The 12,847-nt window shown below is 42.6% G+C and overlaps 1 protein-coding gene across 1 annotated transcript; it reads left to right on the top strand.

Moving 5' to 3' along the window:
* Positions 1-1,330: 1,330 nt before the first annotated feature.
* On the top strand, positions 1,331-1,900 carry LOC137556347 (uncharacterized). The gene has a single exon (XM_068271628.1). The coding sequence runs from the start codon at positions 1,331-1,333 to the stop codon at positions 1,898-1,900; it is 570 nt and encodes a 189-aa protein (XP_068127729.1).
* Positions 1,901-12,847: the final 10,947 nt, after the last annotated feature.

Below are 12,847 nucleotides of genomic sequence, written 5' to 3'. Positions count from 1 at the left end.
GTCTCCCCCAGTATAGGTAGCTCATATAGTTGCCCCCAGTATAGGTAAGATAGGTAGGTGCCCCCATATAGGTTAGATAGGTTGGTGCCCCCGTATAGGTTAGATAGGTAGGTGCCTCCAATATAGGTAGCCAGTATATTGGCCCCAGTATGGGTTAGATAGGTATATGCCCCCAGTATAGATTAGATTGGTATATGCCCCCAGTATAGGTTAGATAGGTATATGTCCCCCAGTATAGGTTAGATAGGTATATGTCCCTCAGTATAGGTTAGATAGGTATATGTCCCCCAGTATAGGTTAGATTGGTATATGCCCCCAGTATAGGTTAGATAGGTATATGCCCCCAGTATAGGTTAGATAGGTATATGTCCCCCAGTATAGGTTAGATTGGTATATGCCCTCAGTATAGGTTAGATAGGTATATGCCCCCAGTATAGATTAGATTGGTATATGCCCCCAGTATAGGTTAGATAGGTATATGCCCCCAGTATAGGTTAGATAGGTATATGTCCCCCAGTATAGGTTAGATATGTATTTGCCCCAGTATAGATTAGATTGGTACTTGCCCCCAGTATAGGTTAGATAGGTATATGGCCCCCAGTATAAGTTAGATAGGTATATGTTCCCAAGTATAGGTTAGATAGGTATATGTCCCCAAGAATAAGTTAGATAGGTATATGTTCGCCAGTATAGGTTAGATAGGTATATGTCCCCCAGTATAGGTTAGATAGGTAGATCCCCCCCCCCCCCCCTTAATAGCCAATAGAGTGTGGGCGCAACGGCGGCGGGAGCGAGGAAAAAAATGGCTCCACTTACCTGCCTGGATCCGGCATGCAGCTTCTATCTTCAGCCTCTCCCGGCGCGCGACACATTGTAAGAGCTCCCCCCGTGATGACATGCAGTTACATCATCACAGGGGGTGCTGTTACCATAGTGACAGACGCCGGGACAGGAAGTACATAGAAACTGGCAGGATCGAGGAAGGTAAGTTGAAACTTCTCTCTCCCCGCCGCTCCGCCTGGTGCCCGCACGCCCGCCGCCAGCAGCAGAGCGAGGCCCCCCGCAGTGTGAGGCCCCAAGCGGGGGCTTGGCTTGCTTGCATGCTGGCGGCACCCTGGGAGTGTGTAAGGGACTACAACGGACCAAACAGCCCTCTTACTCTTCCTAATCATCATCATCATTATTAAAATCACTATGATTAGCACCAACACTATAATCATCAACATCACCAGCAACAACATAATCATAACTATTATCTCCATCACCATAATGATCAACAACTCTACCACCACTATCATTCATCATCACCACCACCAACTCCACCACCACTATGATCATCAACACTACCACCATTATCACTACCACAACCACTATCAGTATCATTACCACCACCATCATCATCATTACCACCATCACTATCATCATCAGCAGCAGCACCACCACCACCACTATAATAATCATCACCAACACTATGATTATCAATATCGCGACCACCAATATCATCATAACTACCCTCTCCACCACCATCAACATCACCACCAACACCACCATCATCATCACCAACAACAACTCTACTACCACCACCATTATCACCAACAACTCTACCACCACCACCACCATCATCATCACCACCAAGAACTCTACCACCACCACTATCATCATCATCATCACCAACAACTCTACCACCACCACCATCATCATCATCACCACCAACTCCATCACCATCATCATCACCACCAACTCCACCACCATCATCATCACCACCAAGAACTCTACCACCACCACTATCATCATCATCATCATCATCATAACAACAACTCTACCACCACCATCGCCATCATCATCACCACTAACTCCACCACCATCATCATCACCACCAAATACACCACTATCATCTTGAACACCACCTCCATCATCCCCACCACCACTATCCATATCATCCTAATAACCATTATCATCACCATGACCACTATCACTATTATTATTTAAGAATCATGATTCTCAACTTTGCCTAAAGCAGAATGCATCATTGAACAAACTTTTTAAATAAAATGTCTTATGTGTGGTATCTCAGCAACCTGGCCACTCTAGTCTTACCTTATCTGTGACAGACACATTAATATTAATATTTACATTTGAAAGGAGGAGGCACCACAAAAAATCTAAACAATTGGCATAAGAAAGAAATATAAAAAGCTTGGCTTCTATCTATGAAGAAGAATATAGCCATAAACAGCAACAAATGTATTAAGTAGAAATCAGACACTCTACTCGGGCAGGCTAAATGCCCACTTCGTCAGAGGCAAGAAATAATAATGGTTATTATTTCTTGCCTCTGATGAAGTGGGCATTTAGCCTGCGAAACGGCTGTCAGGCCTTAACATTGTGTGTACTGTCGGGATGCTAGGAATTTATTAAAGGTGACTTGAATTGCTTCTGTGGTCCGTGCCCGGAGTCTGTTACTCTCCTCCTCAATTCAAAGCTGGTTACCCGGAGGCACGGCCAATGCACCTGTTTCTCCTCCTCATCCTGACAAATCGCCCAATCAGAGGGCGGGAAACGCATAGATGGGTGGAGACTGTGTGTCACTGCTCCACTGATTGCACGCTACCTGCTACTGAGCAAAACAAGTGCCTGCTGGCATCTTTGGCGTCCTGGCGTCCCGATGAGGTGTTGAGATGGTGTGGCTTCTCTGACGGCTGGAGTGAGCGAACCTTGGCTGCACCAGATTCATCACATTAGGTTTTATGTTGGTCTCGTCAATAGGGATGCTCATTCACATTCTGCAGAAATTGAAATTTCCGATCCGTAATCGGTATTTCCGATTGGTATTCGGAAAACGGAAATCATCAATAGGAATTCCATGGAAATACCGCAACTCAGTCATTTTAGCTCAATCACAGAACTCGGAAGCATTGGCCCAATCAGAGAATGCAGTATTTTTCAGTAAAAATTGCATTACCAAGGTAATTTTAGACCAATCACAAGATTTTGTTGGCTAAACAAATAAAATACTCCTCGGAAATTGGAAAATCAGAAATCGGATAATGAAAAATTGGAAAAATGGAAATCAGAAAAACAGAAAATTGGAAGAAAAAAAAGAAAATTGGAAAAATGGAAATCGGAAATTGGTGGAAATCCGTAGAATCTGAAGTGGGCATTTCCGACCATCCCTACTTTTCAACACGATTGAAAAGATGTCATGCCTTGAAATGAATCTGGTATGGTCAGTCTGTGCTTTTGCCCAGCCAGTGATGGGCATCTTCCAACCAACAGTATGCTGCACACGGTTTCTCTTTAGGCTGCATTTCCACTTGTGCAGTGCGAATCGCCGCGGTAAAAATTCGCATGCGGATGCGAAATTCGTATGCGGGTCCATGCGAATTTTCACGCGAATTCGCACACGAATTCGCATGGATGACGATGTGTGCGAATTTAACCATGGCAGTGCTGGTGTGCTTTTCCATTGTTTCTATGCGAATTCGCATGAAAATTCGCATGAAAATTCGCATAAAAAACCTCATGCGAATTTCCTATTAAATACATTGTATGCGATTCGCATAGCGGTATGCGGTATGCGAATTCTGATGGCTCTGCCATGCGAATTTTTTCTGCACAGAAAAACGCAAAGGAATCTTGACAAGTGGAAACAGTCCCATTGACTTGTATTGCTATGCGAATTTGTATGCGAAAAACGCATGCGAATTCGCGATAGTGGAAATGAGTCCTTAGTGCTGGTAGTTTGCAGGCAAATTACATTCAATGTTTAGTACATTACAGTGCTGGGCCAAATTTACGCATGAGCGTAATTACGCATCGTAATTCAATGCAAAATTACGCGTAAGCGCTACGCGTAACTTACGGTGTTACGCGTAATTATTTACGCGTAAGCCATAAAGCGGTATCATAATTACGTTGTCTACCATAATTGCTAGGTATGCGTAATTTTACGATGACTTATGCGTAATTTTACGTGTAATTACTAACGTACAACTCCCCTTTTCTAAGAGTAGCCAATCAGTCAACATCCTAAGCAACCAATAGTATCTTCTCCCACCCTTCAGTATATAAGCGTACGTTTTGAGGCATACGAATGATGTGTACACAATAGCTGTCACATTGACGGCTATTGCGTACACATCGTCCGTATGCGTCAAAAAGTACGCATTAATGGGTATTACGGCACTACACGTAACATCGTAGCGTAAGCGCCTACATTACGGTATCCTTACGCGTAACTGCGTAAGTTAACGCGTAATTACAGTGATGAACCATAGATAATTTCCTACGCTGTAATTGCGTAATGCGTAATAGCGTAAAATTACGCGTAATGATCCGTAAGCGTAGATTTTTACATTACGACCAGCACTGGTACATTATGCAAGTATATTGGCGATGCTGAGTAAAGTGCATTTTACACGTATATGCAAAATTACAGAGCCACGTCGGTACTCCCAGAAGAAGACCACTTGGCCCCAGCTGGTCAGCTTACAATATTTTATTGCAATATTTCTCTTCAGCTAAGTATCCCTACTTTACATTTAGCAGTTGCCATGGGAACATTTCTGTTTGTACAGTTTCTGGAATGTGCAGAGAGTTAAGTGTGAAAGACTGTTCAGAACAACAACCACTACTTGCTGTGTGGCACCATGTGCAACTGTCGTAGCAAGTCTGATGAGAGGCTTTACACTTAATTAGTTGCTCTCAGTTATAACTGAAAGGGCAACTGATTATCAAAGTAATGCCCATGTTTTCCTATAGCACAGTTCATACTTAAGGCATTTTAACTGAAATCTTTTTCACAATGCACTGCTATGGAGAAGAAAATTTACTGATTAAAGGGGCACTACAGCAAAAAACTGTAAAATTTAAAATATGTGAAAACATACAAATAAGAAGTACATTTTTTCCAGAGTAAAATGAGCCATAAATTACTTTTCTCCTATGTTGCTGTCACTTACAGTAGGTTGTAGAAATCTGACAGAAGTGACAGGTTTTGGACAAGTGCATCTCTTTATAGGGGATTCTCAGGGATATATTTGTTTTCAAAAGCACTTAGTGAATGGCAGTTACTTTGTCCAACAGCCAAAAAACTGTGTAGGAAGCAGGGAAGCTGGCCAGCATCATTGTTTAAATCCTTTTTAGGGAATATCTTTATAAAGAATAAAAGCCTTGCTGAGAATCCCCTATGAAGAGATGGGCTGGTCCAAAATCTGTCACTTCTGTCAGATTTCTACTGCCTACTGTAAGTGACAGCATTATAGGAGAAAAGTAATCTATGGTTCATTTTACTCTGGAAAAAATGTACTTCTTATTTGTATATGTTTGCACATATTTTACATTCTACAGTTTTTTGCTGTAGTGCCCCTTTAAGTGTAAACATGGCCTTAGGGCCTGTCTCCTCTACACGCGGATTCTGGATGCAGAAAAACTGACTCCAATGAATGTCTATGTCTATGTGTTTCCACTAAGGGCTCATTTCCATATAGCGCCCTTCAGGCGGACTTATGGAAACACGATCTCAGGGACAGCAGACAGTGCATCAACTGCACTGTCTGCTGTTTCCATCCATGCATGGCGATTTAGCGCTGAATCGCCGCGCATGGTTTGCTGCATTTCGAGGCGCTTCAGCCCACGATCCCATTCAATAATGAATGAGATCCCAAGCTTCGCAATGGTTACCAATCTGAATATAGCACTAAAGCTGAGTTTCCAGGTTCGGGTCATTTTAAAAGTTAGCAAGTACATTGTGTTTTGTATGGGACAGAGTCAGACTACAGTTACAGCTATTACAGTCTGTGTTCAGTTTGAACAATCCGGGACACATTCAGCTTACATGGAATCTATATTATGGACGAGGCTTTTTTTTCTAGGAATATATAATACTTGGCAAAAGCTGTCGAATTTTGAAACGCTGTGATGTAAAAAGAGAAACCTACAGCTAATAAATAAACTGTGGTTATGAGAAATGCTTTATAATGCTAAACAGAAGACTGCATACACTTTGATGTAATTATCTACATGTGCTTAGAGGTACTGCAATCTACACTATATATTACAGTGTTCACTTCCAGAAACACAAGTAGATACATTCACACACAAAAAAACCAAAAATGTATAAATAATAAAAACATTTAAAAAAATACCAAAAATTATATATGTGCGTGCGTGTGTGTGTGTGTGTGTGTGTGTGTGTGTGTTTGTGTGTGTTTGTCTGTATGTATGCATATATATGTACAGTATGTTCACACCCTTTCCCTTGCCTCCCCTTGGTGCCCTTCATGCCCTTGAGGCCTATCTCTTGAGATCGAGGGTCATAAAACAAGTGTGGGCATCATGATCTTCACACCCATAACGAGTCTAGCCACAAAACTCCTGATCTGAATTATAGTGCCCTGTATTGCACTTACTTCTGACACTAACCTCCCCCCACTTACTCCTGACACTAACCTTCACCCATCTACTCCTAACACTAACCTCCCCCCACCTATTTCTTTTACTAATCCCCCCCCATCCACTCCTAACACTAACCTCCCCAACCTACGCCCAACACTAATCTTGACCCACCTACTTCTAACACTGACCTCCCCCCACCTACTCCTAACACTAACCTCCCCATGTCCACTCCCACTACAGTAGTTATGCCGCTTTTTCAAGGAGGGCACAACCCTCCCTGTGTTTATGTGGGTTTTCTCCAGGATTCCTCCCATATCTCAAAAACATAAATTAATTAATTGGTCCTTATATAAATACTAGATATAAATATTGGCTTTGGTGAATAATTTAGACATTGGTTTAGCCAAACATGGTGTATCCACTATCCAGGTATAAGTTGGGTGGCTGCCTCTTGCTATTGGGCTCTACAAGAAACACCTGACCAGACCACAATCAGTGAGGAGGGTTTTCTGTAGAACCAGTTTTCAGGTCGTATGCAGCCAAAATGTTGGGCATTAAGTTGGTTGGACTTCATTTGGGTGAACAGCTAGAATTAGGCTTAGGTTACCAGTTACGGTTAGGCATAGTTTAGCAGTGTTGGGTCTATGGTAGGGGGAAGCCTAGCTTTCATGTTCAGCATTAGAAGGTTAAGTATGCACCCGGAAGGGGTAAATGTAGAATAAAAGTATCTGATGATTGTTTGAAATACAGGTATATGTGATTTTGGTCGTTCAGATATCTAAAGCATCCAGCCTTTTGGGTTGGTGATTTTGTATATTGTAATGCTATAACCTGGCTATGAAATATGTTTAACCACTTGAGTTGGGGGTCTATTTACCCGTTGTTTTATGTGTTTGTATATGTGTTTTTTTTAGAATTGTTTAATAAAATATGTTTTTATACCCTGAAAAATGACATGTGACCTTTCTTATATTTGAAGAAATATTTTATCACCAATAAACTTCTAGAGACTCCCCAGTTGTTTACAATAATTATTTAGGGAGGTAGGGTACATTACATAATGGCCTAAAGCCCCTTGCATTGGTGCTTAAAGATAATCTGTACTGTAAAATACTTACGATAAAAAGCATACCATTCTATTCATTATGTTCTCCTGGGCCCCTCTGTGCTGTTTCTGCCACTCCCTGCTGCAATCCTGGCTTGTAATTGCCATTTTTATGCAGTGTTTATAAACAAAAGACATAGCAAGTGATAGGCTGAGAGTAGCTCAGTGTGTGAGTCATACAGAGTGTGCAGGGGGCCTGGAGAGGGTGTGTATAGCTTCTATCCAATCACAAGCAGCACAGCACATTTCAGCCTGACTGCCTGAGCCGGACAGACCCGACAGAGGAGAGAAGATTAGATCATATAACATAGATAACACAGCCACTGTGCAACTAGGAAAGGCTGCAGTAAGACAGAGCACATTAGAACAGCTGTAGGAACGTATAGGATAGAAGAAATAAGGCTCAACATTTTGTTACAGAGTCTCTTTAAAGCTGCTTGAGTCTATCATTTTGGAGGAAAAAAAATCAGACTTTTCTAATCATCTGCTACTATGCTTTGCAAAAACGGATAAAAGGTGACAAGCTTTCTTGGAATAAATGACGCCTGGCTATCATGAATATCCAGGCCAACACATGCTAGAATTGTTTTAGCAGGCAAAATAGAACCAGCACTGCTGCAGTCAGACAGTGTATAGATTAAAGTGTTTTTTATGTAGTAAAAAAAAAGTTTGCTTTCTTAAAACAGAAGGTATTTGCAATTATTCAGGTTGGAGTAATGTATCTCACAATGCATCCCTGCTCAATATGCAAATCATCCTTTGTTGTCCCTGTAAGCTATCCACACCTCCAGAACCACTGGAATGCAATGATGTGTCAGCTTGTTAATTGTACAGAGTCTCAATATTCCAACAGACTGTTTCAGATTGGTTAATCCTCATCAGTGCATGGCATGGATTAATGTGGCTCTATGGGGTAGGAATTGAAACACCCAGAGTTATGCTGGGAATACACGATCCATTTTTTATTGATCGATTTCGGCAGATAGATGGTTCGATAGTTAATTTCCGACATGTTTGATCTTACTTTTGATTGTTTTATCATTCGATTTCTCATAGAAGTGAATTGAAATTGATCAGAAAAGATAAGAGAATCGAGCAGGAAATAGAGCAGGAAAACTATTCGAAAATCGATTAAATGGAAAAGCGAGCGAAAAAACGCATCATGTATTCCCAGCATTAGAGTACCCAGCAAGTTCATGGTGAACCAGAACATCTTAGAGTGAGTAAGGGGCTAAAAAATGACCAAAAAAGTCTTCTTACTAAAATGTTATGCAAAACAAAAGATTGCCTTCTTAAAACTGAAGGTATTTGTGATTATTCAGATTGGAGTAAGCATATGATGTCTCCTTCAATGCATCACTGTTGAATATGCAAATCATCCTTTGTTAAAGAGACTCTGAAGCTAGTTTAAAAACTAGTTTTTACCTTTTATTTAGCTTAAGGATGATGGTCACTGCTAAACGCCGCATTCCTGCTGGCAGAACGAGGGTTTTATAACCCCCAAATCCTAGGGCAAGAATCCACAACTGCCCGGGGAGGCAGAGCTTAGCGCTGTAGCTCTGCCCCCATTCGCGTCAATCTGCCCATGGATCTCCGCCCTTTACCTGCCCCTATCAGTGTAAAGCCTCATACACACGGGCCACAATTGTCACCGCAACCACGTGGCGCGCGCCAGCTCGCCCGTGTGTATGAGGCACGCCCCCCGAACCGTCGCTACTAAGAGCTGTCGCCAGGCGATTGACATGGTCAGTCGCCGGCAACAGCTGTCGCCGCAACTTCGCCGCAACTGTCGCTAGTCCGCCGTGTGCATGCGGACTAGCAACAGCAACACACACGCAGTGAGCGGAGCTTCTGGCGGGGGAAGGGGGGGAGGGACCTTCGGCGGCAACTTCCGCCGAATCTCTGTCCCTCTGTGCGCCGTGTGTACGGCAGTTGCACAGAGGGACCTGGCGACGAGCTGTCGCTGCTTTTTTTGGGGGGGGGCGACTAGCTACATTTGTGCCTCGTGAGTATGAGGCTCATGAAGACTGAGAGGGTGGGGAGAGGCGGTGATCAGTGGGGATTGATGCAAGTAGAGGCTGAGCTACAGCCCTAAGCTCTGCCTCTATCAGGAAGCGCTCACTGGTTTTTGCCCGGGGTTTTGGGGGGTATAAACCCCTTATTCTGCCGGGGGAATGTGGCGTTTTAATGGTGACAATCATCCTTAAAGCGGAATATAAGGCCCGGTTCACATTAGCGGTTCTTTGCCAAACGGACCGGATGACCTGACCGGATCCTGACAGGTTGCATCAGGTGGCAATCAGGATGCGATCCGGATCCGTTTGGCAAAATATACGTAAAAAAAAAAAAAAATGTTGGGGTCTGGGAGGTCAGCAGAAGGGGGACCTGTGGAATCAGGCCCTCTGCTGTTTAGCACTCACCTCCACCTCCGACATGCTGCCAACATCCTGCCAACACCTCCAGCTCGTGCTGCTCCACTCCAAAATGCTTGCCCATGTGTCCCCAGCCAATATCGCCGCAAAAATCCGCATAGGAAGTGGGGTAGAAGATCCGGATTTCTCAGCCAGTGTGTTGTGCGGCCTCCAGTTCCCATTTGTTTGTATTGGCCGGATGGTGCAGTCCGGCTCCGCCCCGGATACGGCTGCCGGAGGGGCCGGATGAAAAAATAGCGCATGTTGGAACGGAGGCCGGAGTCCGGATCCGGCCCGGATCCGGTCCGGCTCCGGTTCTGCAGAACGGACCCATGTGAACGGACGCATAGGCTTTAATTGCTATGCCGTGCGTCCGTTCCGTCCGTTCTGCAGGCGGTGCGGCTCCGGCACGGCGATTCCGGAGGGCCACCGCAAGTGTGAACCGGGCCTAACCCTGCATTTCAACTTTGCTCTAAAACATTATTTACAGCATATTATATGCAAAAAGCATTTTTTTTTTTTACTAGACCAGCATTGGAAGGGTTAAACACAGAGGTTTTAAGTTCCGTGCAGACATTTAGATGGTTACATTCTATTTAGTTAGTGTGTAACTGTTTATCAATAGATACATCTCTTTGGCTGTCCTCCAAGCTCTTTCTCAGTGAGAGAGATGAGTCATAATAAACACATATTTGTAAACAAAAAGTATCTAACTCAAGTTCGGATTCGGTTGCAGAAATCTCTAGGGACTTTAAAGCCCTGTGTAACCCTTCCAATGCTGGTCTAGTAAAAAAAAAAATGCTGGTTGCATATAATATACTGTAAATAATGTTTTAGAGCAAAGTTGAAATGCAGGGTTATATTCCGCTTTAAGCTAAATAAAAGGTAAAAACTAGTTTTTAAAATGGCTTCAGTCTCTCTTTAAGTGTCGCTGCACTATGCTAAATTCTTGTAAGTGAGATCGGCTTGTTGTTAACCTCAAAATATAGCATCAATAACGTTTTTCTAAGAACACTGTTCCCTTTCCCCTTTGTGTATGTCATTATTCTGAAATATTCTCTTACCTTCCTGTGTCCAATCGCGGGGCGTTCTCGGTCACTATATTGTGAACTTTGCTTGACCAAGGCGAGACCTGTAAAAAGTTTACAGCCCTCATCATTACACAATGATTATGCACTGTAATAATACAGGCTTAAACCATTATAAGCGTACACACAGAATATGTGAATCGGTAGCATCTGTGACTAATATGTGAAAAAAATGTGCTGTCTGTAAATAGAACAATGTGAACCATCTGGGAGCAACACATCAAGATTTAAAACGTACAAAGAAATCAAAGGACAAATGTTAGTAATGGATTTTATGGACTGTTCAAAGGTACGCTAATCTTTCATTAATAGCAGCGATAATCTTGATTGCTTTCAGGTTATTTTTAGTGATGAATGATTATATAAAACCGCATACAGATATCAGATCCTCGTAAAAAAAAATGATTGTTTGCAGTCACACTAGAAAAATATCTAATATTGCATAGGCATGTCTCCACCTCCTGGCCCAATTCTGACTTTTCGTTTTTCAAGGCATAGGCCAACCAAGCAGTTTCCTAGAGCAAAACATGTTGGAATGGACACCTCTGAATCACTCCAAAAACTCTGTTCTTCACAGAACTATTATATATTTTTATTTTTACAATTATGCATTTTGTATATTGGTGTACACACAATTAAATTGAAACGAAGGGTGATAGGGAGTACCTTTAACCGTTCATGCCACTGGGACGTGAGCCTCACATCCGCAGCGGCAGCTAGCACAGCCGAAGGGACGCTTGTCACGTCCCTGCAGTTTGGGGTGCTTTGCACGTGATCGTGTGGCCAAATGCCTGCAATCACGATGTTACCGGCAACAGCTGGGATTGACTGCAGGGAACAAAAGTCCCTTGAGCCAATCTGTTCTCGTCCGCTGAGAATAAACACTGTTTTTGAACAAAAACAGTGTTTATTCTTACATAGAGCCGCCGCGCTTCCTCCCGCCACTGATTTCCGCGCTTACCAATGCCAATCATTAGATTTATGAATGGGAACAAAGTTCCCATTCATTAATCTCCCCCCAGGCCACCGTGATCGCAGGCATCCATTGATTCCTGCATCACTTTCCTAGTTACAATGTAGCAACGTAGTACTTCCTATTGTGTACCTATTGTACGCGAATAGGAAGTACTCAATGGTGACATCTTGTAGCCAAATAGTAAAATTACACCTACTGTGTACACATTTTTAATATGTATGTCTAGAGGGCATATTATTTTAAAGTTATGGGCTATAAATTAGTGATGGATGTAAAACTTAAAAAATGCACCTTTATTTTCAAATAAAATATTGTCACCATACATTATACTAGGTATATAATTTTAATGTTGCAATAACCGGGACAAATGGGATAATAAAATGTGTGGATTTTAATTATAGTAGCATGTATTATTTTAAAACTATAATGGCCAAAAATCTGAGAAATAATTATTTTCTTCCATTTTTTTTCTGGGTAAATTGCAATTAGAATAAAATAATTCTTAACATAATGTACAACCCAAAGAAAGCCTAATTGGTGGCTGAAAAAGCAAGGTATATATCATTTCACTGTGATAAGTAGTGATAAAGGTTATTGGGGAATGAAAGGTATAACCAGATTCTGCCCATGAGCTAACTGAACTCATTATTGTTTTACATTTGCTCTTTTGTTTGTTAAGGAGTGTTCTAGTGAGTGGTGACAGGAGGAGGAGGAGGACCCGGGAAGCCTGTTTAGGATCCACCGGACGCGGAGACATCATCCTAATACGCGGGGAATCCATTTGAACTAAGCTGAGTGGGAGTGAGAGGCAGCGGTCCTGCTGGGACAATAGAGGGGAGCGAGCAGCGGGTGTTTTCATCATTAACCCGGT

Source organism: Hyperolius riggenbachi, chromosome 1 (genome assembly GCF_040937935.1).
Source record: "Hyperolius riggenbachi isolate aHypRig1 chromosome 1, aHypRig1.pri, whole genome shotgun sequence".
Lineage (NCBI taxonomy): Eukaryota > Metazoa > Chordata > Amphibia > Anura > Hyperoliidae > Hyperolius > Hyperolius riggenbachi.
Note: the sequence above shows the minus strand (reverse complement) of the source record. Positions and strands in the feature narration are given on the sequence as shown.